The sequence below is a fragment of the Podarcis vaucheri genome, assembly GCF_965113315.1.
Source record: "Podarcis vaucheri genome assembly, chromosome: 7".
Classification (NCBI taxonomy): domain Eukaryota; kingdom Metazoa; phylum Chordata; class Lepidosauria; order Squamata; family Lacertidae; genus Podarcis; species Podarcis vaucheri.
The window spans coordinates 30,247,635-30,271,127 of NC_138765.1; the positions used below are offsets into that span (position 1 = coordinate 30,247,635).

The window sequence follows — 23,493 nt, forward strand, 5'->3', positions numbered from 1 at the left end:
TTTGTACTTCTGTGAATTTGTGGGGTTTTTCCCAAACCTGCTAACACCCTTCACTTGACCACAGAAACTGAGCCCCCATCTGAGATCCTTCAAAGAATTACAAAAACAAAAGCACAAGTCATCCTCATTCCCAGTAAACTTTCAAACCTATCTGAAGTTTGAATGGGAGATAGAGCCAAAAACTCAGCTTTCAAGCACTGCTCTGGATTCAACAGGACAGAGCTATGGAAGCTGCATATTTACTACTGTGGCTGCTACCCTTCTAGCCTAGGCGTAACGGAGGACATTTGGGGGTGTGAGGATATGAAGTAAAGGGCAGCTCACCGTGGCTACAATTCTTTTGACAGCAGCAGCGGATAGCTCTTCACCTTTGGGTTGCTCGACGAGTGTCATGCCCAGGTACTTCAGGTTGAAGAGCATGCCCTCCAATAAGGTTTCTCTGGTGTCGGTCCAGTTTTCCGGGAGCTCTGTGGAATTAAGAAGGTTTATTCTTTAAGGGTACCTGGTACGAAACATTAAATGATTGGATAGAAGGGATATGCCCCAACTGCCCTCCCCCTCAACCTGGGACACTTGACTTGATGTTTCGGGTTTCATAACACCTGGTTGCACTCAGGACAGATGGGATTTTTTAAAAAAATCAATTTATAAAAAATAATAATTAAAACTTCTAGTTCTGTGTTGCATTTTTCACAAACAAGTGGGGATGCTTTAGCAACCCCTTCTGTTAAAAGGCTTCTGGAGGAAGGAAAAATGACCCCTTAATTGGTTTTGCACAGCTGGAAATATGGAAGAAAAACCCAGTGGTTGCGTATAACTTCTTTTTAAAAGACTTTCCTGTGACTCATCAATGGTTCATGCAAAGGCTGGGGATGCATTCTGTACGCATAAGACTCCTCAGTGCCAGCCAAAGTTATAGCATGGGAATGAAAGAGCAACAGATTTCCTCAATATATGCTAGTTGGAACAAATTCCTAAGGATAATATGCATGGCTGGGCCAAGAAATGTGAAGGTGTTATGCTTCATTATAGATTGACCCCCCTCCCCCGAAAATGAACTAACAGCTGTCTCATTTGTACTAATTAACATGGGGCACAATTGGCAGGTATTTTTTTCTGAGCAAGCTTCCATCAATGCACAAGAGCTGAGCAACAAAATTACTGGAACATCCTGCTGGATTGGACTGGATGGCTCAGCCGGCCAGCCTCCCACTTCACAGCCCATAGTGGCTCATCAAGAACAGCGGCTTGAGGCAGGGCGCCTTGAGGAGTGTGGTGGTGAATGGAGAGAGAGTATAGCTGCATTCAGGCTTCAAGGGTTTTACTGTGCTCTGGCAAATGTGATAGGCAACTGGTCTTCCTCCCAGCTTTGAAGTTGGCAAGGGTAGACAGGAATTGTCCCAGAAGATAAAACAACAAGAGCCCTATGAGATCATGCCAATGGCCCCATCTAGTGCAGCATCCTGTTCTCACAGTGGCCAAGCAGATGTCTACAGGAAGCCCATAAGTAGGACATGAGTGAAATGGCACTCTCCCACTCCTGATCTCTCAACAGCTGCTTTTCAGAGGCATACGGCCTCCATCTGCTACTGGAGGTCATAAACAGCCATCATGACTAGTAACCAGTGATAACTGCCCAGCAGTGAATAAAACTACCGTATTTTTCGCTCTATAGGACGCACCCAACCATAGGACGCACCTTGTTTTAGAGGGGGAGAACAAGAAAAAAAATTCTCCCCCTCTCTGCGCAGCGCCCCTTCAGCGAAGCGGCAGGAGAAACGGAGCCCCTTCCAATGCTCCTCCCGCTTCGCTGAAGGGGCGCTGCGCAGCTCTCCCTCTCCCAAATTGCCTTCGCCTTCAGTGAAGGCAACCCGAAGCCAAGGAGCGCGGCGGGAGCTCCCGCCGCGCTCCGGAGGCTTCGCGTTGCTATCGCTGAAGCCAAGGAGCCTGCATTCACTCCATAAGACGCACACACATATCCCCTTACTTTTTGGAGGGGGTGTGTGCGTCTTATAGAGCAAAAAATACGGTACAAATTCCTCCCCCCTACAATTCCCAGAGTGGTTTAACAGCCAATCCCTCTTCCCAGAGAATTATGGGACTGTGGCTAGGGAGTCTCCTATCAACTCTCAGCACCCTTAGCAAACTAGTTCCCAGCTCAAGATGACTTTGTTGCTCCAGCAAACACAGCTGGAAAAGGAAGGCCTTTATACTCCTTCCTGCTCAGGAAGATCCAATGGCCAGCTGGGGATAAGACTACATGACCCTCATGGTCCTTTCCAACTCTACAATCCTGTGACTCAATGGGCAGAGGCTGCTGGGAAGGTTCTCCAATAAGAAAGCTTCCACCTGAAAGTTTAGTGGTTCACCACATGGGGTAGCAACACTAAAGACATCAGCAAGTATAATTCTGCATCTATCTACTTACTGCTGAGGCCTCGGACCATATTTTTGGTTTGGCCACCCATTTGCTGACATGCAGCCTCCAGAAAGTCACTCAAGAGGAAAAGCTGCCCTGAGCCTGGCGATGGGGTGGGGAAGTTTTCCCAACCCTGCTCTGAAGCTGGTTTAGAGCACAGTCTTCAGAGCCACATACAGGCAACTTTCCATTTGTGCACATTCAAGGCATGCATGACCACGAACATGTGCATCACCGCAAACCTGGAAGTGGCACAAAAGGAGCAAAAACGGACCCAAACGAGTGCAAAACAGCAAAAATGGCATGAAAACAGTGCCTAGCAATCCCATGAGCCTTTGCAAGTGCAATCCCAGGAGCTCTTGCACCGACCTTTGAGGCCTGTGGAGAGTTGGAGTTTGAGCAAGGAGGGTTGGAGAGAGCGTTTGTGGTGTTTGCAGCTTTTTTCAACAGTGTTCCCGATATATGCAATTTCGCTTAAACGCGTGGTGCCTCGGAACATAACCCCCACGTAAATGGGGAGGTGCCTGTTCCAACTAGAAAGCAGAAACTACAACCCCCAGCCTGAGCCTACCCAGTCAAGCACGGGATACAAAGCTCAAGAGGAATTCTCACATTTCACAGGGCAGGAACGACCTGCTGCACAGCATGATCTGTGCACTTGCTTCTACCCTCTCCCACAATAACTGAGCAGCCTCAAATCTCCTGCCCCCTTCCAAACCAGTTATCAGAAAGACAAACCATCTGTGCACAGGCTTAAGCAGGCTCTCCTCTTCATTAGCTTTTCACAACCTCAAGGCCTGTGCAGTGTCTAGTGATGTCACGGAGCCAGAAGTACTACCCTCTTGGCTAGTTGCCAGGGCTAGAAGGATGCACAGCCAGCAATTTATTTTTTACAAGCTCTTCTTTCTGATCCTGTCTACGTGCTTGCTGTCACCGTGCATAGGTATGCACTACTAAAGCACTGGGCAGGAGGGGGAGTGAGAGAGATTGTTGGCAGGGGAGCCCCCTGCACCATACATTTAAAGCAATACAGTATATTATTAAACAGCCATGGCTTCCCCCCAAAGAATCCTGGGAAATGTAGTTCTGTTTGCTAGCAGACAACCCTTCCCCTGAGCTACAATTCCTAGAGTTCCCCTGGGAAGAGGGATTGATTTTTAAATCACTCTGACATTTGCAGCTCTCTGAGGGGAAGAGGAGTCTTCAGCACATGAACAACTGCAGCTCCCAGGATTCTTTGCGGGAAGCCATGACTCTTACTAGAACAAAAAGACCTCTAAGTGGGTTACAGGAGACAGTCTAAAATAATATGTAGAAGAAGAAGAAGGAGTAGCCAAAAAACAAATCAATAAAATAAACACTGATACCAAGCATTGAAAGAGAGTAGAACATAATTCAGTAACATAAAATACAAAGCTGAGGAAAACCCTGTACAGCCCCAAATAATGAATGTTTGCAACTAAAACCATATTTTAAAGGAATTTGGTGATTGTTTGTAAGCTATTTGTCACCAGAGATATCGGGTTGGCAGTCTAAAACAGTAATAAATAATAATTCTGGCCTCAGCTCCATCCCTGTCAAAAAGTAAGGGACAATGGGCGAGACTCAAGTTCACATGAAATTTCCCCCCAAAATTCCTTCGCTTCCCTGCTCAAAAGTACCAGGAAATTCCTCCAAATACATGAACCCCACCACCCCCCTGACAGGAAGTCTACACAATACAGATTTATCTCCACTGAGCTGTAGCCCAGCCACAATGAACTGCAGTAAGCAAAGCTCCATTCTGAAAAAACTGCAGGAAGGATATCGCAAAACGAGACCCAAGCAGGAGACAAGAGGCTAAAATTAGGCACCAGTTCAAGCTATCATTTGATGCCAACAGCAAAAGGGAGAAGAGGTTTTTTTGTTTGCTCAGAAAAGCCTTGGGGACACACTCTCCCTGCAAACCTTCTAGTGGAAACTGAGAAGGTAACTGTATGCGGTTTCTCCTGTTTCCAGCAGCTGCGCCAGGTAGCGCCCCCCTCCCCCCACAATAAGAAAAAGGCTGGATCTGAAATGAAACACAAGCAGCTATTGATTTTGAAAAGGAAGGTCCAGATACAAGGAAAGAGGAGGCGAAGGACTAGCAAAATCTGCCCCCCCCCCATTTCTCAAACGTTTTCTTACCCTGTGAAAGGCATTTTGTTCTCAGGGAACTGAGAATTTTAGGATCCGCATAGGGTTTGGAGCTCATCTTATCATCAAGGATGGTCAAGGATGGCGTTTGTGTTTTCCTTTCCTTTAGAAAGATTTCCCTAGCATTCCTGCAGCCTCCCCAGCTGCCCAGACTTCCTGTGTGAAAAAGCCCTGGGGGAGGAGTTACTATTTCATTTAACAAAATTTGTATACTGCCTGTTTGCAAGAAAGCTTCTAAGTGGCTTACAAAAATATGAAATAAAACATTAATATTATTGGGCGGGGGAATTAAAAACAAGTATTAAATAACATTCAAAAGTAGCCAAAGAGAGATAAAGCTCATGTAACTTCTACATGTCTGTCTAGGCTTGCCTAAACAGAACTGTTTTAAGCAGGGGCTGAGAAGAATATAAGGAAGGCGTTCCAGTTACAGATAGGTAGCCGTGTTGGTCTGCCATAGTCAAAATAAAAAAATTCCTTCCAGTAGCACCTTAAAGACCAACTAAGTTAGTACTTGGTATGAGCTTTCGTGTATCTGAAGAAGTGTGCATGCACACGAAAGCTCATACCAAGAACTAACTTATTATTCCTAAGATTTAATTCTGCTTTGATTGTATTGCTGTTCGATTTCTTTATTTTTAATTATACTGCCCTGGGATCCATGCCATAGCTGTCAACTGTCCCTTATTTGGCGGGAAAGTCCCTTATCCCAGCGCTGTGTCCCGCTGCTGTCCCTTAAATTTCCCGGGTTTCAAAGGAAGCAGCTCCTCTCCCTCCTTCCCTGCCAGCCAGGGAGGAGGGAGGCTCCAACTGTGTTGCTTGGCTGCGTTGCTCACCCAATAAGGAGTCTGAGAATGACTGGGGGGTGGAGCTTGCATGCCTTGTGCCGATCAAATCGGCCGTGTTGCCTGGGGACTCGCCTTTGCTCAGCGCTTCCCAGTGGAGAGGTGACAGTGGTTTTCCTTGCTGCATCCCCTTTGCCGGGTTGCTGCGCTGTGGGAACCACCGCTTGAGGCTTCGTTTGGCTGCTGGCTGGTTTTTCTGCCTTTGGCTTGGAGGGGCTCCGAAGTTGAACATACCTGTGTTCGGAAAATCCCTTATTTTGGCTGCTGATCCCTTATTTTTGAGGCTGCTGGTCCCTTATTTTCAAATCTGTGAGTTGACAGCTATGATCCATGCTTTACACGAAAGCGTGCTTTTAGAAAATTTCAGAAATAAAACAAGCCCATTTCTTACAATTTTATCAAGGAACTTCCAGCCTACGCCAGGAACAATTACTTTGGCATCCCAGCAATGCCCAGAACCCTTGACCTTTTGCCATTCCGGCACATATCAGTGTGTTTCTACTGAGGAGCTGTGAACAACAATGCTTGACAACTCAGGCAAAAAGAGTGATTTCATAAGAACAGAGGGGAGGTCTTAAGAGAGGCAGCTTTGACTAAGATACATTTGTCCAAATTCTCAAGCTTTGAACAAGAAGAGCAGTTTCTATGATCGGATTCCATATCAAGGTGTGTGTTTTATTGAAGGAGCAGAATATGCTATGACCAATTCCCACCTGTGAACAATAAGAAGGCGTCTGTTTTAAAGTGAGCAAGCAACAACCAGCCCCTTAAAGCTCAACACACCCTGCAAGGTAATCCTACATGACTCATAATTATGCCACCTAATTGCAAAGCAGAATTAGTCAGGGGGGAAATATGCAGGATGACTCAGGAGGAAGGCACTGCGTGCAATAATGTGGCACACTAAAACTGCAGCGAGGGGTTGGACTTACACTGCACACAAAACAGGCAAGCTTACTGGGCTTGCCTGATTTTCTCCAGCTGCTTCAAACAAGCAGATCTGCTTTAGGTTTTCAGTAGTTGTCTCCCCATTGGCCTCTATGTAAATGTGCACCAACGCTAATCAATGCACTCATATGCAGGCCTACTCAGAAGCTGTCATGTGACTTCAACTGGATTTAGGAGGAAAGAGTGTATAGTCGGAGAAGGGAACCTATAGCCCTCCAGATGGGAATTGGGAGTCTTATCAACATCAGCCAGAATGGCCAGCAGATGATGGAGTCATAGTCCCGCAACATCTGAAGGGCTACCAGCCCCCCACATATAGGACTGCAACCTAATATCTCTTTATTGTCATTTATTTGGCATTTTTAAAAAATTACAATTGATTGAAAGTTTTACAGAAATTGCTGATGTTCGCTAATTCGTCCCATGTCTGGAACAGAAATCGATCCAGCAAATATGACTTGTATTCACTGTTGCTGCTGCTTTTGGTCCCCAAATGATACATAACTGATTGTGTTTTCCCCACATTAGCATCGCATTTCCTGTGTGTGGAAATGAATGGCGTAAAGTTAACATAATGGCGATGCAGTTTGCGTATTTAATTTCATTTCACCACAGCGGACAATGAGATGAGTAATGTAGTTTTTGGTTAAAGTTTAACCGCAGCAGAAGGGAAACAATGGTGCATGCAACAAATGCAGGGAGGAATGGAGAAGAATGCCTTCTTACATCCCTCCTGGGAACCTCTGATTTGCTTCTGCATAATGTATAAAAATGGCCAGATTGTGAGCATAATGCGGCACTAAAGGGCAATTAGTTTACCATGCCTCATTTTCAACTAATGTGTGCCCTTAGGAACAACTTCCTCCCATTATACTCTTAGCAACAGCCTCTTGATTACGCTTACAGCTTACAGGTGTTCTACCAGTCTTTTGTGTCTAAATAGAGACAATGGCTTCCTTTCACACTGTAGATGTTAATCAACTCAGGATTGCCAAACTGTTGCATCACCGATCACGGCTGCTGTAAAGACTCACTGTGCCTCTTACATTTCATTTCTTTCTGGCCTCACTGCTTACAATATATGTATCTGTATCTGCAACGGAGGATTAAACTTAATGGATTTGAATTCTTTTAGATTCGAGTCCAGAAAAGCTTATGCCGTAATACAAAATTAGTCCTTCAGGAGTCAAATGTGGACACGGAGAAATGTCCTCAGAAGCAGGGCTGTACACACACTGTCCAGAAATCATATAAAATCCAAGTTCTGCAAAGTTGAATTTTGCAGCCTGTGTGAATTATGCAAAAGCCATGCACATCTGCATATAGCTTAGTGTGCATTATTTATTCTGCTCCTAGTACTTATTCGGAAGAACAGGAGCCCACACAGAAATTTCTTCCCGCACTCACTTTAAATACCATCTTCTGCAGCCATAAGGGCTATAAACTTGCCTTTTAAAAATAAGATTCTCAAGATGGGAAATTCTGCAGCCGATACTGAATTGAGATTTTTCTGCTTGGGAGTTCAAATGCAGTATGCAAAGTCTTGTTTTTATGCCTTTTATAGCTTTCTCTGCCAAAGTGGACAGATCTGGGATGGGGTAGGGTAGAGAAACAGCATGAACCTGGAGTTATTTTAACAGAGTGAACACACATTACAGAATGTAATAAATACGACTTTGTGCACTTTCACCAGTAAGCTCTGCCTGCACTACACAATACAGTGAGGTCATGCAGCTGTGTGGGCAGATTGGGCAGATAAACTAAGGCCATAAGTCATAGTGGAACCAGAGTACTGTAGACAGGTAATGTTGACAACTATTGCTCCACCCACTTTTGCCTCTGGCCCCGCCCACCAATGGCATCTGGCCCCAGAAGGGAATGTGGCCCTTGGGGTGAAAAAGGTTCCCACCTGCTACAGATGGATGCAGAGCTTTTACCCACAAGGGCAGAGTTTCAATACATACCAGTACATTCAGTTAAAGCTCAGTGGAGAGAACAGCTGGTATTGACAAAGAGAAGTACATTAACTACTTGTTTTTTAAGTATCAGTCTGCAAAATTAATGTTCACACTTACTAAATTACATGTTCAGATAGAATGCTTCACAGAGAGGCAGATCAGGGATCACGCGAAAGTTGGGTCAAGCAGGAGACACATTTAGATGTTAACACGGCAACGTAACAAACCACTCAGATTAATAGAATCCAGCTTACTGCTCAGTTCCACTGAGATTTATTTCAACCATACAACCCAGTTCTCTCAACAACCCTGCAAGGCAAGTCAGCCTGGTAAACAGTAACAACTGGTCCCAGCAGGCCACTGGTTGAGCCTCGTGGCCAAGCAGGAATTGATTAAGGATCTATTTTATTACAGTATGGCTACCCACAAACAAAAAACATATTGCTTGTATTGCTAAATTTGAACCAGCAGAAAATTCTCAAAGTTTTTAAAACAGCATTTCCCTTTTTTATATAATTGTTTAACCCATTCTAGATATAATCTCTACCTTCTTGTTTCATGCTCAGTTACTTACTACCAACTAGAATTGTCCCTTAGTGCTTAAACATGCATTGAAAGCCATCAAACTAATGAATCGTTTTGTTTGCACCCTGCTGCCTCACTGCAGAAGACAGTGCTTTGTTTGCACCACATCAAGTGATGGTGATCCTGTCATTTTCTAATGGGCTAAGAAAGGGGGCACAGACGGTGTGATTAACGCCAGTTCCACTATCTCCACAACCCTGTCACAGAGGTTACTAGCGCACTCCCTTTAGAGAAGGTGAACCTAGCTGTCTGACTGTTTCAAAGATAAGTGAGTTCCAGCATACTTCTTGGAATGCAGTATTAAAAATCAGTTGACAACTGAATGCTTTTCCTTAACTCTGTTCTTTTTAAGCCATTGCCTCTCCAAACACGACCTGTAGCCAAGGATAGTTTTTGAGTGCAGGAGTTTGGATTTGATATCCCACTTTATTACTACCCTAAGGAGTTTCAAAGCGGCTAACATTCTCCTTTCCCTCCCCCCCCCCCACAACAAACACTCTGTGAGGTGAAAATAAAAAAAATCCTTCCAGTAGCACCTTAAAGACCAACTAAGTTAGTTCTTGGTATGAGCTTTCATGTGCATGCACACGAAAGCTCATACCAAGAACTAACTTAGTTGGTCTTTAAGGTGCTACTGGAAGGAATTTTTTTATTTTGACTATGGCAGACCAACACGGCTACCTATCTGTATCTGTGAGGTGAGTGGGGCTGAGAGACTTCAAAGAAGTCTAACTAGCCCAACGTCACCCAGCAGCTGCATGTGGAAGAGGGGGAAGCGAACCCGGTTCACCAGATTACAAGTCTACCCCTCTTAACCACTACACCACACTGGCCCTCTCACACCTGCAAAGAGAGAGGTCAACCACAAGTTAAGAACAGGCAACATGCTAAGCCAAACCTTGCCTTAGTGTGCTGTAGTAGCAAAAAGGACCAGCCAGGAGCAAAGTGGCTGAGCTAGTAGCCGTGATGGCTATGCTTTCCCTCCAATACCAGTTACTGGGAACTGCAGGTGGGCTACATGCCACTAAGCTCAAGCCCAGGCTGTGGGTTCCCCACAGGGATCTAGCTGGCCGCTAGATGGGCTATTGGCCTGATGCAGCTGGCGTGTCTTAAGTGGCAAGCTGTACGAATAAAGAGCATTTGAGCGTGTGACCTTCTGCAAGGCTGCAAACAGCTCAGCAACGCCCCCCCCCATCCCACCCCGCCAGCTTGAAAAGCACTTTGCAAGCATGCGAGGCTGTGTGGGCTGGACAGGAACGAGCCAGGAGCTGGGAGCCCCTCCTTCCGATCCCTGCTTTGACAGTTTCTACCAGCTTCGCAAAAGCCACTTAACCTTTCCGCCTCGTTCCTCTTCCACTCAACCCTTTGGTGCAAGGACATGAATACAGAAGACCTGGACCTCCGAGGGGTGCAGGGATGATTAGTGTCTAGCGTTTCCAAGTCCCTCAACTGTGAACCCAGCAAGGAAGGCAAGGGCACCGAAAGCAGAGGGAGTCATTGGAATAGGTGGCTAATACCCTCATTATCTCCAGGAGGTAGCCAGCAAGGGCCAGAGGGCGCCAGGTTCAAATACCACCAATGTCACAGACTCAGCTTGAAGCATTTCTCAAGCCCTGACACTATCCCGATCCCCTATAAAACGGCAATAAGAACAACCTCCTTCACCGGGTTGTTATGGGGGCAAAGCAGTTTTTAACACTTTCTCCAATCTACAAACCCACCCTTTGTCAAAATAATGGCTCACCTCACCAATCAATTACAGTGGTGCCTCGCAAGATGAAAAGAATCCGTTCTGTGATTCTTTTTTCGTCTTGCGAAGCAAGCCCATTGACGGATTAGCGGATTAGCGCTATTAGCGGCTTTTAGCGGCTTATCTGCTGATCGGATCAGCTGATAAGCGGCTTAGCGGCTTAGAAAAAGGGGGGGAAAGGGGAAAAAACCAGCAGGAACTCGCAAGACATTGTCGTCTTGCGAAGCAAGCCCATAGGAAATTCGGTTTGCAAAGCACCTCCAAAAAGGAAAACTCTTTCGTCTAGCGAGTTTTCCGTCTTGCAAGGCATTCGTCTTGCGGGGCACCACTGTACTACATTTCTTTGTTTAAGGTGACAACATCTGCAACTGCATTTGTATTTGCCCTTGTTGATATCTCCTGTTGACTGTAAGCTTCCAGGGCAGGGACCTAACCACCTGAAGGGCAGATTACAGGCTTTACTGAATCTACTATCAAAACAAAAGACTAGAAGCCCCCAAATTCATCAACTGGAACTAGCGGACTACATGGTGGCTCAGAATAGCTAGCTACTGTATTTTTCGCTCTATAAGACGCACCAGACCACAAGACGCACCTAGTTTTTGGAGGAGGAAAACAAGAAAAAAAATATTCTGAATCCCAGAAGCCAGAACAGCAAGAGGGATCGCTGTGCAGCAAAAGCAGCGATCCCTCTTGCTGTTCTGGCATCTGGGATAGCTGCGCAGCCTGCATTCGCTCCATAAGACGCACACACACTTCCCCTTACTTTTTAGGAGGGAAAAAGTGAGTCTTATAGAGCAAAAAATACGGTAACTACTTCACCCCATAAGCCAAATACTGGGATTTACTTTAAGATTTTTATATACCATTGGATTGCAATAAAACCTCTAAGTGGTATACAAAAAATACATAACAAGTTCTCAATAGAAGACAGCTAAAAACAGGTATTTAAAAACATTCCAAAGATAATCAGAATCGACAATAAGCCAAAAAGATATTAAAACTTCAACTAATAATAATTTTATTGTTTGCACCTCACCCATTTGACTGGGTTGCCCCGGCCACTCTGGGTAGCTAATAATAATAATTTTACATGCCTGCATATGGTCACGTAAAGAAATATGTTTTAAGAAGGCACTGGAAATAGTACAGTAAAGGGGCCTGTATGTTGTCAATAGGCAATGAGTTCCAAAGTGTAGTTGCTGCCAAGCTAAAAGATTTGTGTGGGATGACCTTAAAACCTATAAATCTATAAATCAGAGAATCCAACACAGAACTCTAAAACTGGCCAGCAGAGCTGTACAAAAGGTCAGGCTAGATACAAGTAATTAGTACTCATATTGCACAGGTGAGAAACACTGAGGCTGATATCACAAGGCCAAGGGTTTTTTATAATTACCATAGAAAGATTTTATTTTAATGCTATAGCCACCATACTACAAAACACCCAGAAAACCACCAGAAAATACCATGATTTATCTTTTGGCCATCCCTATATATAAAGCATATATATATAAAGTCTAAACCACAGAGCCTAGGACTTGCCGATCAGAAGGTTGGCGGTTCGAATCCCCACGATAGGGTGAGCTCCCATTGCTTGGTCCCTGCTCCTGCCAACCTAGCAGTTCGAAAGTACGTCAAAGTGCAAGTAGATAAATAGGTACCACTCTGGTGGGAAGGTAAATGGCGTTTCCGTGCATTGCTCTGGTTCACCAGAAGTGGCTTAGTCATGCTGGCCACATCACCTGGAAGCTGTCTGCGGACAAACGCCGGCTCCCTCGGCCAGTAAAGCGAGATGAGCGCTGCAACCCCAGTTGTCTGCAACAGGACCTAAAGGTCAGGGGTCCCTTTACCTTTACCTATATATAAAGCATAAGGTTCACTGGTGGGTAAGAATGGAAGAATGTGTCATTGTTAATTTCTCCCATTTCTGGGTAAGTTTGTGATATATATTTTTTTAACTTAATGAAAATGCACCAGCATTTTAATCCACATTTCTCTTTCTATATTTCTCCCAATATACCGGTAAATCTCTTAATAAACAATGTTTGCCTAATACATGTATTTGCAACCAATTTCTCCTAACATTTGCACATTATTTTCACAAACATAAACACTTATGCATACTTACCCAAAAGATTCACATTTTTCGCTTGGAGAAATGCAAAATTCGTTTCAATCTTTGCTTTGGGAAAATGAGAATTAGGTAGCTTTGCATTAAGATGCAACCCAAACTGAATTTCTCACCCGCACCTATGGATTGCCTAACAATAGCAGCAACTATAAGTACACTGCCACGCGCAGTATCCAATTCTTGTTACAGAGAAGCCATGGAAGTGCTGTTGATTGAACTTGGACCTTTATACATGCAGAGCATGTGTGCTGCCAATGAGTTTTGGCCTCTACACTATAATACACAAATAATAAACAGTTTAAAATCCACACAAGTGTCCCACATCTGTTCAGCAAGTGCCTTAAGAGCAAAAGACACTCTGCAACCATTCTTAGTTTACGTTTACACTCAAGAAAAGTAGATTTCAGGGGCTAGCCTCCCTACACAACAAGGAATAACCACTTCTGAGCTAACAGCTGGGATAGGGCTCAACTTAAGCCCAGGCACACCAGGGGTCAGCCCCAGCACCTGTCTGCAATTCCAGGGCTCAACTGTGACTATACAAAGCAAGCACAGACAAAAGTGCTATAAAGTGTATTATTATCTACCACCGAGCGATTGCAGAAAGTCCTGGGAACAATGGGTGTTTATGGAGACTGCCTGATCAAAGGGTGCCATTCCCAGACAACCGATCACTCCTATATCTCTTTGTTTCTCAAAGTATATAGCTTGACTTCAGGTGTGGGTGGGGCAGGTAAATATGCCAAAGTGGGGTTGCAGGCACCTGATTGCTGATTGGCTGCTTGTCGATGCTTTGAAGAGGGCAAATAAGGTTTCTAATATTAAGGGAATGTGTTTGGTCATGGGGCAATTTTAATACAAAAGGGCTGGAAGAGTTGAGTCTAGAACAGCATTCCTGAGCCTGATGCCCTCCAGATATCGGGTACTACAACTTGCATCAGTCCCAAAGCTGGTCTAGAAAAATACAGTAAAGTAGGCTCTTTGGAGTTACATTTCCTTAAGCTGCAACATCCAGAAAAAAGATCAACTGGCTTCCATCTGCATGCTAACTCTTCCAGGTGGGACATACTTCACAGACGTGTCTGGATATTGCTAAGCATTCACCAGAACGTCTTCCTCTTTTTTCCTTTGAAGACGTGCCTCTCAAACGTCTGTTTTGTGTGTGGCAGAAATATTAGTAAGTTCATGCAGTAGGTTAAGTAAGTTCTGTCTTAAGAGAGGAAAACGCTAATGAGACACACATGCTTTGGCAACCTTTCAACTGGGAGAAAGAGAGCCAAGAGAAGGGGGGGGGGAGAACCGCACATCCATTCCCCCAACTCAAAAATGTAGGGTTATGTCAGTTATCCTGATGTAGCAAGAACCCAAATTGCTCCAGCCTGCAATTTGTTTGCATGCATAACAAGAGGCTGAAGGAAGTTGAGAGAGTCAATGACCGCTGGCAAGATCAGGGGCTCCTGATTCCATCTCCTCTTTAAGTCTTGGTTTAAGTGATCTTTATAAACAAGAGCAGGGTTGTTCTCTGTGGTGGGAAGAATTTTGCAGCCCCAGAGAAACACAATGTCCTGAAATGACTCAAGACAGTTAGTGAGCAAATGGAACTGAAGAACTCTGGCCTCCCCTTCTTTATGTACACCCAAGACATTAACCCAAGATGGCAGCCTTGATCTTAAAGCAGAGGTGGGGAACCTCAGGCCCAGGGGCAGAAGGGATCCATCCAGGCCTCTCTGCTTGGTCCCTGGGACTCTCCCAAGGCCATGCCCCCCCAGACTCCTTGAGTGCTTTGGCCTGATGTTCCAAAGATCACAGTTTAGGAATCCCAGTCCTAGACCATTCTTACCTCCTGCTTTGGAGCCACAGCTCAGGGCCGTCTTTAGCAGATGTGGCGCCGGGGGGCAAATATCCGCCCAGCACCCCCAAATTACCACGGATAGTGGGGGGGGAGGCAAAGCTGTGCACTGCCAGTCATGGGAGGGCGCAACTCTCCCCCATGCCGCTGCGGGGATCACTCTCCTCCCACGGAGGCATGGGAGGCAAGCTGCACGCCTGCCAGCTATATGACTGACGGGGCAGAGCTGGCAGGCGTGCAGGGAAAGGGGAGGCCGCCGGCAAAGCCACACAGCTCCCCCACTCGCTGGGCGCCCCTGAGAGGCCGGCGCCCTGGCGCAACGAACCACTAAGCCCTATGGAAAAGACGGCTCTGCCACAGCTGCCCCCCATCCACATGGAATCCTTCAAGACAGGAAGTTGAAGAATATCCTTCCTGCCTGCTTAGTAATAATAGCCTAGAGATGCACAGCAGCAAGGAAAGTGTAGAGTGGCCCATGGCTACCAGCCCATTTAAGCTCTGTTGTGCTACTTGGTCCACCTGTGCAAGAGAATAAATAAGGTGAGGGAATCCTGAGGTGAAACAGCAGACTGTGCCATTTCAGAGTGCATGTGGGGAATGATATAACTGCATTCCTTCCCACAAGGAGGGGGGAAAGAACAATTCACGCAAGTGAACACGCTAGCATATCAGGCAAGGAGGATTCTAGCTCAGCTGCCTCCCTGAACACTAGTATTCTATAGGCAGAGTGTTTTAAAAAAATCTCACAAAGAGAAGCACTAAAAAAGAAAGCCCACCTTAACACCACACATTTAAAGCTCTATGACACCACTTTGAACTGCCATGGCTTTGCCCAAATAATTCTGGGCACTGCAATTTGCTAAGGGCACCAGAGCTACAATTTCCAGAGTTCCCTGTGAAGTGGGGTTTTTTTATTAAAATGGGATGGTTGTTAAACCACACTGAAAATTGTAGCTCTGTAGCTCAGCACCCTTAACAAACTGCATCTCCCAGAATTCTTTGGGGGAAGACATGACTGTTTAAAGTGGTATCATAGTTCTTTAAATGCATGGTATGAATTTGGGCCTGGTATAACACATTCTGTCGACTCCTTCATTCTACAGGTTGTCCCCAGTTGGGGAAGGCTGATCTACTGCATATCTAGAGAAGGCCTCAGTCAATAGAGCATGAGACTTTTAATCTCAGGGTCATGAGTTTGGGCTCCGCGCTAGGGAAAAGATTTCTGCATTGCAGGGGGAACCTTGGGATTCCCTTCCAACTCATTCTATGAATGTACAGTGGTACTTCGGGTTACATACGCTTCAGGTTACATACACTTCAGGTTACAGACTCCGCTAACCCATAAATAGTACCTCGGGTTAAAAACTTTGCTTCAGGATGAGAACAGAAATCATGCTCTGGCGCCGCAGCGGCAGCAGGAGGCCCCATTAGCTAAAGTGATGCTTCAGGTTAAGAACAGTTTCAGGTTAAGAACGGTTAAGACCTCCGGAATGAATTAAGTACCAGTACTTAACTCGAGGTACCACTGTACTTGCTTAAAACCACCCCGAGGTAGAAAGTCAAATTGAGATCGTTTTCCTCTAGCTAACACTGGGCACAATCCCCTGGGAGGTTCTCCTGCGTAGAAAAAGCAATTCTGTGAACCATGCTCTTGCACAATGCCCATTTGTCAGTGGGGCTTGTTCAGAATCGTGCCCCAGCACGTTGGGGCACCTCTACTGATCAGACCACCGCTCATCAGTGGCGTAGCGTGGGTTGTCAGCACCTGGGGCAAGGCAAGTAATTTGCGCCCCCTAACCCGTGGAGCCAGGTAGGGGCAGAGAGCTACGAGCGCGAGCGCACGCGCCCCAGATGTTGCGCCCGGTGTGGCCGCCCCCCCTGCACCCCCCACGCTACGCCACTGCCGCTCATTGTCCAACTCATAGTGCTGCCGAAGCTCATTCAAGGCTCACCGAGATGGGGGGACGGAAGAATGGAAAGCACAGGTACCTAAAATGAGACTGGAAACTTTTTAAACAAAACCTGGAGGCCTCGAAAGAACAAAAGGTTGCAAGATAAGGAACAGCCTGGCATGTTAAATGAGGAAGATTCCTTATATTGCACCCTTGTCTCCCTGAAAGCTCCCCCCACCCCAAAGTCTCTCCACAGTGAAAGTGAAGATTTAAGGGCTGTAATGGATAAACATTGTTAGGCCTTCCTTTAAAGGTCGGCTTGCAATTACGCAGCAGTATCACACAAGGCCAGTTAAAATTTACCCCACACATCTTTGTTTCTATCAACAGAGCTGTTTTGGTTCAATTATTGTTTGCTCAGCAGTTAGGCCATTTTGCGAGCTTAAGGCCTTAAAATGCCATTTGATAAGCCATAAAGAGTTTCCAACCCTAGGGCACACATAAACACAACTCTTGCTTCAGGTTTTGTTTCCATGCCATCTCTGTAAAAGCATATTTTTAAAGAAACGCATACACAAACAAACCCCCCCAAATCACTTTCAGTAAATTCTGCCCCAAGCTTCAGCCTTGCACATTGCCCTCTCGTGCCCGTCCTTTATTCACAAGCCTATGGAAAAATTATAACATGAACCAAGATTATTGCCCTTATTTTGTATTCTCAGACGTTGGACGATTCAGTGACGTGTTTCTTCTTGCAGAAGACCAGAATGTTCTAATTATTATTCAGCATGTGAGATTGAACCTGACCCTGAAAGTTTATACAGCCAGGGATCGGCAAACCTGCCTATTTCATTTCTGCTCCGTTTCTCATTTTCCTCAATCTTAAACTCAAGTCTGCCCCATTTCCACATCAGTTTGCAAACTTTTTTTTGTTAAAGGGCTGCATAAAAAGCCATACACTTTTTGTGAATTTCTCCTAACGTGCACATTATTGCAAGTCATCTACATTAATACAATGTATTTTTTCTACATTATTTTCATGGATATGCGCTAGTTTTGCTTGCACACTCCCCCCAACTGTGTGTGTTTCACCAGAAGAACTGTGTAGCAAAATTTGAAAGCAGTGTGAATTCCAAACGACAGTTGCATCATTCCAATTTCCACATCTCTTCAGGAAGCGCAAACGCGGTAGGTTTGCATTAAAATGGGAACACTGAACATTTTCCCCTCCCTTATCCTTACATACAACTCAACTGAATTCCTACTTTAAAATGAGACCAAGTCTTTTGTTAAATGCTGACACAAGCACACCAGACGCAATCCTGTAATTTCAAAACTCTGTTACAAGAGCCTTAATCCTTTATGAGGCCCAACGTGATCTGCCTCATCCAAGGACTATTGCAGAGTCAAGCCTTTTGATCTTACCTGTCTGCCAAGAATGAGCTCCGGGTAATCTGGGTGGGAATATTTTTTGGCAGGAAAACAGCTGGCAAGCTCACAAAAACTCCTCTTCGTAAGAGATTTAAAACCATCCACTGAGAGCTACAGAATGTAGTTTCTCCCACCCCAGCTAATGGTTGATAATTTGGACCAGCTACCGTCGTGTAACATTAGAACAGTCAGTGTTGTCCTCCTTGGGGCTTCTGCTGGAAGAAGCTACAGGTGCAGAACAGCTGGTTAGATGTAGGCCTGTAGCCTAAAGGTGCTGGTGAAAATCACAGCAGCAGAGCCAGAATATAAATTTCAAACAGCCCGATATGTCAAATTGACTGCATGAATCTATTACAGTCTGCGCTCCCCCAAACCTTATACAGTAGCTGCATAAGAACTAGTTAACTGAATGCTGAAAATTCAGAGGGAAGTCCTAATCCACAAGAGGCCAGACACAGCCACACAACTACTGTCATTCCGTGGCTCCAGCTCACTTTACACTAGAACTGCACCCTTCAACTGGAACCAAGCCGTGGCGCCTCGAAAGGCTCTGTAGACCACAGAGGGTGAGGTCAGAAGTTGCCTCACTGCCACATCGTCTTCGACTCAGAGCATACATTAAAATACCACCTTGCTTTAAAGCAAGATGGGCAGAAAGAGACAAGGGTGCATTCCCCATATGTAGTAGGTAAATCTTGGTCTGTGCTACTTTCACATTATACTGTATATAAAAAATCAAGTCTTTGCTCTCTTTGTAAATGGGGCAATAGCAACTTTTTAAATCTGTAAAATCCAGAATAGAGAAACTCTTTGGCCTGGCAGGTGAGATATTTATCTCCCCCTCACACACACCACAAGACAACTTTGGCAGGTGAGTGGAACCAGCCGCTTGCAATTCATATGACATCATATTATGGCAGGTGATTGACAAGTGGATGGTCCCACTCATCTGTCAAAGCTGGTCCACTGGGGCAGAAAGTGACACATTAAATCAGGCATAGGCAAACTCGGTCCTCCAGATGTTTTGGGACTACAACTCCCATCATCCCTGACCACTGGTCCTGCTAGCTAGGGATCATGGGAGCTGTAGTCCCAAAACATCTGGAGGGCCGAGTTTGCCTATGCCTGCATTAAATGATGCACGTCAATTTCAAGCCTGCCCTCTGTGGGGATCAGCTGTTTGAGAAGCCAATCCAACTGCGTCTCTATCAGCCCCATATATGATGTCTGGTGTGGGGCAGTCAGTAGTCGTTTTTGAAAAATGGCCTGGTAAGGCCAAATTTGGCTTAGGATTCTGTGAAACTCAGCATGCTCCTTTACCATCAGAAACCAATACAGCAAAGAAGGTATCTCCTCTCTGAGTTGCATGTCTTCTAGAATAAGCAATGGTAAAAATGGGCAAAACATTCAAGGGAAGTAATAGTACCACTCTATTTTGCCTTGATCAGACCACACCTGGTGTCCTGTGTCCAGTTATGGGCACCAAAGTTTAAGAAGGATGTTGACAAGTTGGAATGCGTGCAGAGGAGGGCGACCAAGATGATCAAGGGTCTGGAAACCAAGCCTTATGAAGAACAATTGAGGGAGTTGGGTATGCTCAGCCTGGATAAGAGGGGACTGAGGGGGAACTAGGATAGCCATCTTGAAATATCTAAAGGGGTGCTACATGGAAGATGGAGCAAACTTATTTTCTCCTGCTCTGGAGGGTAGGACCCGAACCAATGGTGGACTCTCTTTCATTGGACGTTTTACAGCAGAGATTGGATGGCCATCTGTCAGGGATGCTTCAGTTGAGATTCCTGAATTGCAAGGGTTTGGACTAGATTAGCCTCTTGGTCCCTTCCAACTCTACAATTCTATAATGGAAATCGCTATCTCAGAATGCACAGGAGATGTAGTAATAAGACATAAAGGAATCAAGGCCACTGATACCTCCCACTTCGCCACACTTGGTGACCTTGCACAAGACACTATTATCTCCTGGCCTAATCAAAACCTACCTCACAAGGCTGTAGAGCACACGCATTTTGAGAACACTGTGTACATCACACTGCACTTCTTGGAAGGTCGACATGAGAACAAATGTGATAAATAACTTGCTTAGAGAACTCCCAAACTTGTTGAGTTCATTAACCCCTCAATAAGCTTATAATAACATTATCATGTTTATTCATGTCACTGCATCCTGCAGGGTAGAACCTGCAACGAGCAGGGTTGGGGGAAGACTGGATGATCTCTGTGCCTCCTTCCAGCTCTTAAAAATTCTATGAAACAGAAGGACAGCCAGTTTCCTGGTTTGTGGCACGCCATTTTTTTAAAAAATGTATTTTAATTTTAAAAATTCTTGATTTACAAAAGTATGTGCAATGTCTCTCCCCCCCACACCTCCCATAACATTTTTTACAAATTGGTTTCATTTGTTCAGACATTAGGAAGAAAAGGGGGGGAAGAGGTGGGGGGGGGAATGATGGGGTCGGGTGGCAATGTTTCTATTTTACTTAACATATGTGGGGTTTTGTGTCAGTGTTGCTTGCGCAGGTTCTCTGATGTTCACTTGTGTTTCTTTGGTGGTGAGAGAGGTTGGGGTTGGCCTCATTTGTGGTTGTCTGTGGTGGTCTTTGTTTCCATGTGTGAGTGGGGTGGGTGGGTGTTTTGGATCAGGTTAGCCACATTGATTTGTATGCTGTTGGTGGATTTTTGTCATTGTCTTCTTGGGCTGTGTATGTGATAAAGGGGAGTCATACCAGGGTGAAGGCGTCTTCTTCCATTTGTCCCTGTGTCAGTTTCAGTTTATTGGTCCATTTTTCTAGTAGGGCTGTTTCCCATTAAGATTTGCAAATCACAATGCCACGTCAAGATGTGTGGGAAGGCAAAAGACCTTGGGTGAAAGTACAACTGATGGCCAGATTTTAATCTTGAGTACATCAGACCCACTTTCAGAAGAGATGCAGAGGGGGACGCGGGTGGCGCTGTGGGCTAAAGCCTCAACGCCTAGGGCTTGCCGATCGAAAGGTCGGCGGTTCGAATCCCCGCGGCGGGGTGCGCTCCCGCTGTTCGGTCCCAGCGCCTGCCCACCTAGCAGTTCGAAAGCACCCCCGGGGGCAAGTAGATAAATAGGTACCGCTTACCAGCGGGAAGGTAAACGGCGTTCCGTGTGCGGCTCTGGCTCGCCAGAGCAGCGTTGTCACGCTGGCCACGTGACCCGGAAGTGTCTCCGGACAGCGCTGGCCCCCGGCCAATAGATGTGAGATGGGCGCACAAACCCCAGAGTCTGTCAAGACTGGCCCGTTCGGGCAGGGGTACCTTTACCTTTACCTTTACATCAGACCCACTTTCAGAAGAGATGCAAAGCAAAACACACACATTGTGTTTTTTCATGGGGGGGGGGGCGCCAAGGCCATTAGTCAAGGGCTAGCTATGCATCACACACTCCTAAGCCCCAGGCTAGCGGGTCTAAGTATGTGTACTTAAATTAACACATCCCATTGCTCTAACACCAAGGGCCAGCTGGGTAATGAGGCCACTCAATAAACAGCCAGCTGAGTAATTTGCACTCCATTCTCACCTTTTAATACAGAGGGGGTGGTTTTTTAAGTTCTTTTTGCCTAAAAGGCATTGCAACGTGGGTGAGGGGGAGAACAGCATGGCCCTTTTTGGGAAACTTAAGAGGTTCCAGTGAAGCAGTGGAATCACACAGCTGAACAATCCAGAGGCTTGGGACAGATGAAGTCACATCTTTGGTGTATCCCAGATCAGATGCAGCAATTCATCCCAAATTTACAAAGAGGTTTTCTAGGTACTCTGCAAATATGGTGGTGGTGGTGTTTTAAATTAAAAGAGCACAGGGCAGATTGTAAGCCTGCTGGCAGAGAAACTAATACACAATGCAAAAAAAGGGGGTGGGGTGGGAAGAGAGAGAGCAGGAAAAGGAGGAAATTCAGGCAACAATCCTTCATAAACAGTACCGCAATTCTCCATTTGTTTTTACCAGCCCCAAGTGCTATTTTTTTGTTTTTTAGCACAGTGGATTATAAATTATCTTAAATTACATAAAACATTACAGGGTGGCTTTTTTATTAGAAAGAGGCTTTGAAACAGATGCTTTGGGAGAAAGGTTGATATAAAAACGATTAGGTTTGGGGTTACATTTGAATGTGAAATTATTAGACATATTGGTGAGCTTCAGGCTACCTTAAATTTTGATGTCGTTTATATGAATTGTTAATTTCACAGGAAAACAGAAATTTTGTGGCATGGGTTCTTTTAGGTGTTACATATGTATTTTTATAAGGAATATAAACAGGGCTTTTTTAGCCGGAACTCACTGGAACTCAGTTCCAGCACCTCTCAGGTGGGAGCCATTGTCACTGTAAGAGAACGAGGTGTTCATGGTGAGTTCAGGCACCTCTTTTTCTAGAAAACTAGCACTGAATATAAGAACATAATTTGTCTATCACCCAGAATTACTGCATAGATGGCACCCCCTGTGTATTGCTCTGTAAGCTGCTGTATCTAATACTGCTTGCAACTAGCTAGAACATGTCAATACTTGTTTATATTGATGCTGTGAGTTGCATACATATGCTAAAGTATTCAGATGTTAAGTGATTAGTTTTCATTAGGTTTCATTCAGTTCTCTAGTACCTAGTAATTGTGTTGTGTTGCTATAATAAGTAAGCGAAATACTTACTTTTGAAGAACTTTGATTGTCCTCATGTTTCTAGAATACCATGGCAGTATGTTAATTGATCAGTTTCCACTATGTTTATTAAGAGAATTATCACTTAAAACTCAGAAGCAAAATTTCCTCCCAGTTGTGCAATTGGTAAACAAACTTTATTGTGGTATTAAGATAGGAGATGAAGACACATCATGGACCCCACAGAGCCTGGCTAAAAGATGGATCTCACAGAATGGAGTTTGCTGAACATATCATGAGCTTCCAATATGAAGGCCACCAGAATTTTGGGATTTTGCTGTGGATGACACCAAATATGAAAATCCTGCACCTGATGAGGAAGATCAATGTGGAGAACAATTTGACAACATATTTGAAGGACCTGGTTCTTCAACAGAACCCCATTTGATAGCTCAAGGTGAGCTGAATGATCTTGTTCATAATCTTAATCTGTCAAAGGCTTCCACAAGACCACAAGGATGAAATCTCCTCCACAAAAAAATCTTATTTCAGAAAATGACGGGACAGAGCCTAGGGCTTGCTGACCAGAAGGTTGGCAGTTCGAATACCTGCGACGGAGTGAGCTCCCGTTGCTCGGTCCCTGCTCCTGCCAACGTAGCAGTTTGAAAGCATGAAGTGCAAGTAGATAAATAGGTACCGCTCCGGTGGGAAGGTAAACGGTGTTTCCGTGCGCTGCTCTGGTTTGCCAGAAGCGGCTTAGTCATGCTGGCCACATAAAGTGAGATGAGCGCCGCAACCCCAGAGTCATCCGTGACTGGACTTAACTGTCAGGGGTCCCTTTACCTTTACCTAATGGAAGCATTGGGAC

At 45.2% G+C, this 23,493-nt stretch overlaps 1 protein-coding gene across 2 annotated transcripts in view; it reads right to left on the minus strand.

Moving 5' to 3' along the window:
• LDLRAP1 (low density lipoprotein receptor adaptor protein 1) overlaps positions 1 to 23,493 on the minus strand; it is a 66,314-nt gene that overhangs the window by 35,951 nt on the left and 6,870 nt on the right. Inside the window, exons 1-2 of one of the 2 annotated variants that reach the window (XM_082231816.1) lie at positions 2,429 to 2,636; positions 325 to 467 (exon numbers count right to left, since the gene is read on the minus strand). In XM_082231816.1, the coding sequence (XP_082087942.1) occupies positions 325 to 467; positions 2,429 to 2,468 (183 nt within the window). In that variant the 5' untranslated portion in view covers positions 2,469 to 2,636. Of the gene's footprint in view, positions 1 to 324; positions 468 to 2,428; positions 2,637 to 23,493 lie in introns of those variants that run through there. The other variant, XM_082231815.1, reaches the window with a different exon arrangement.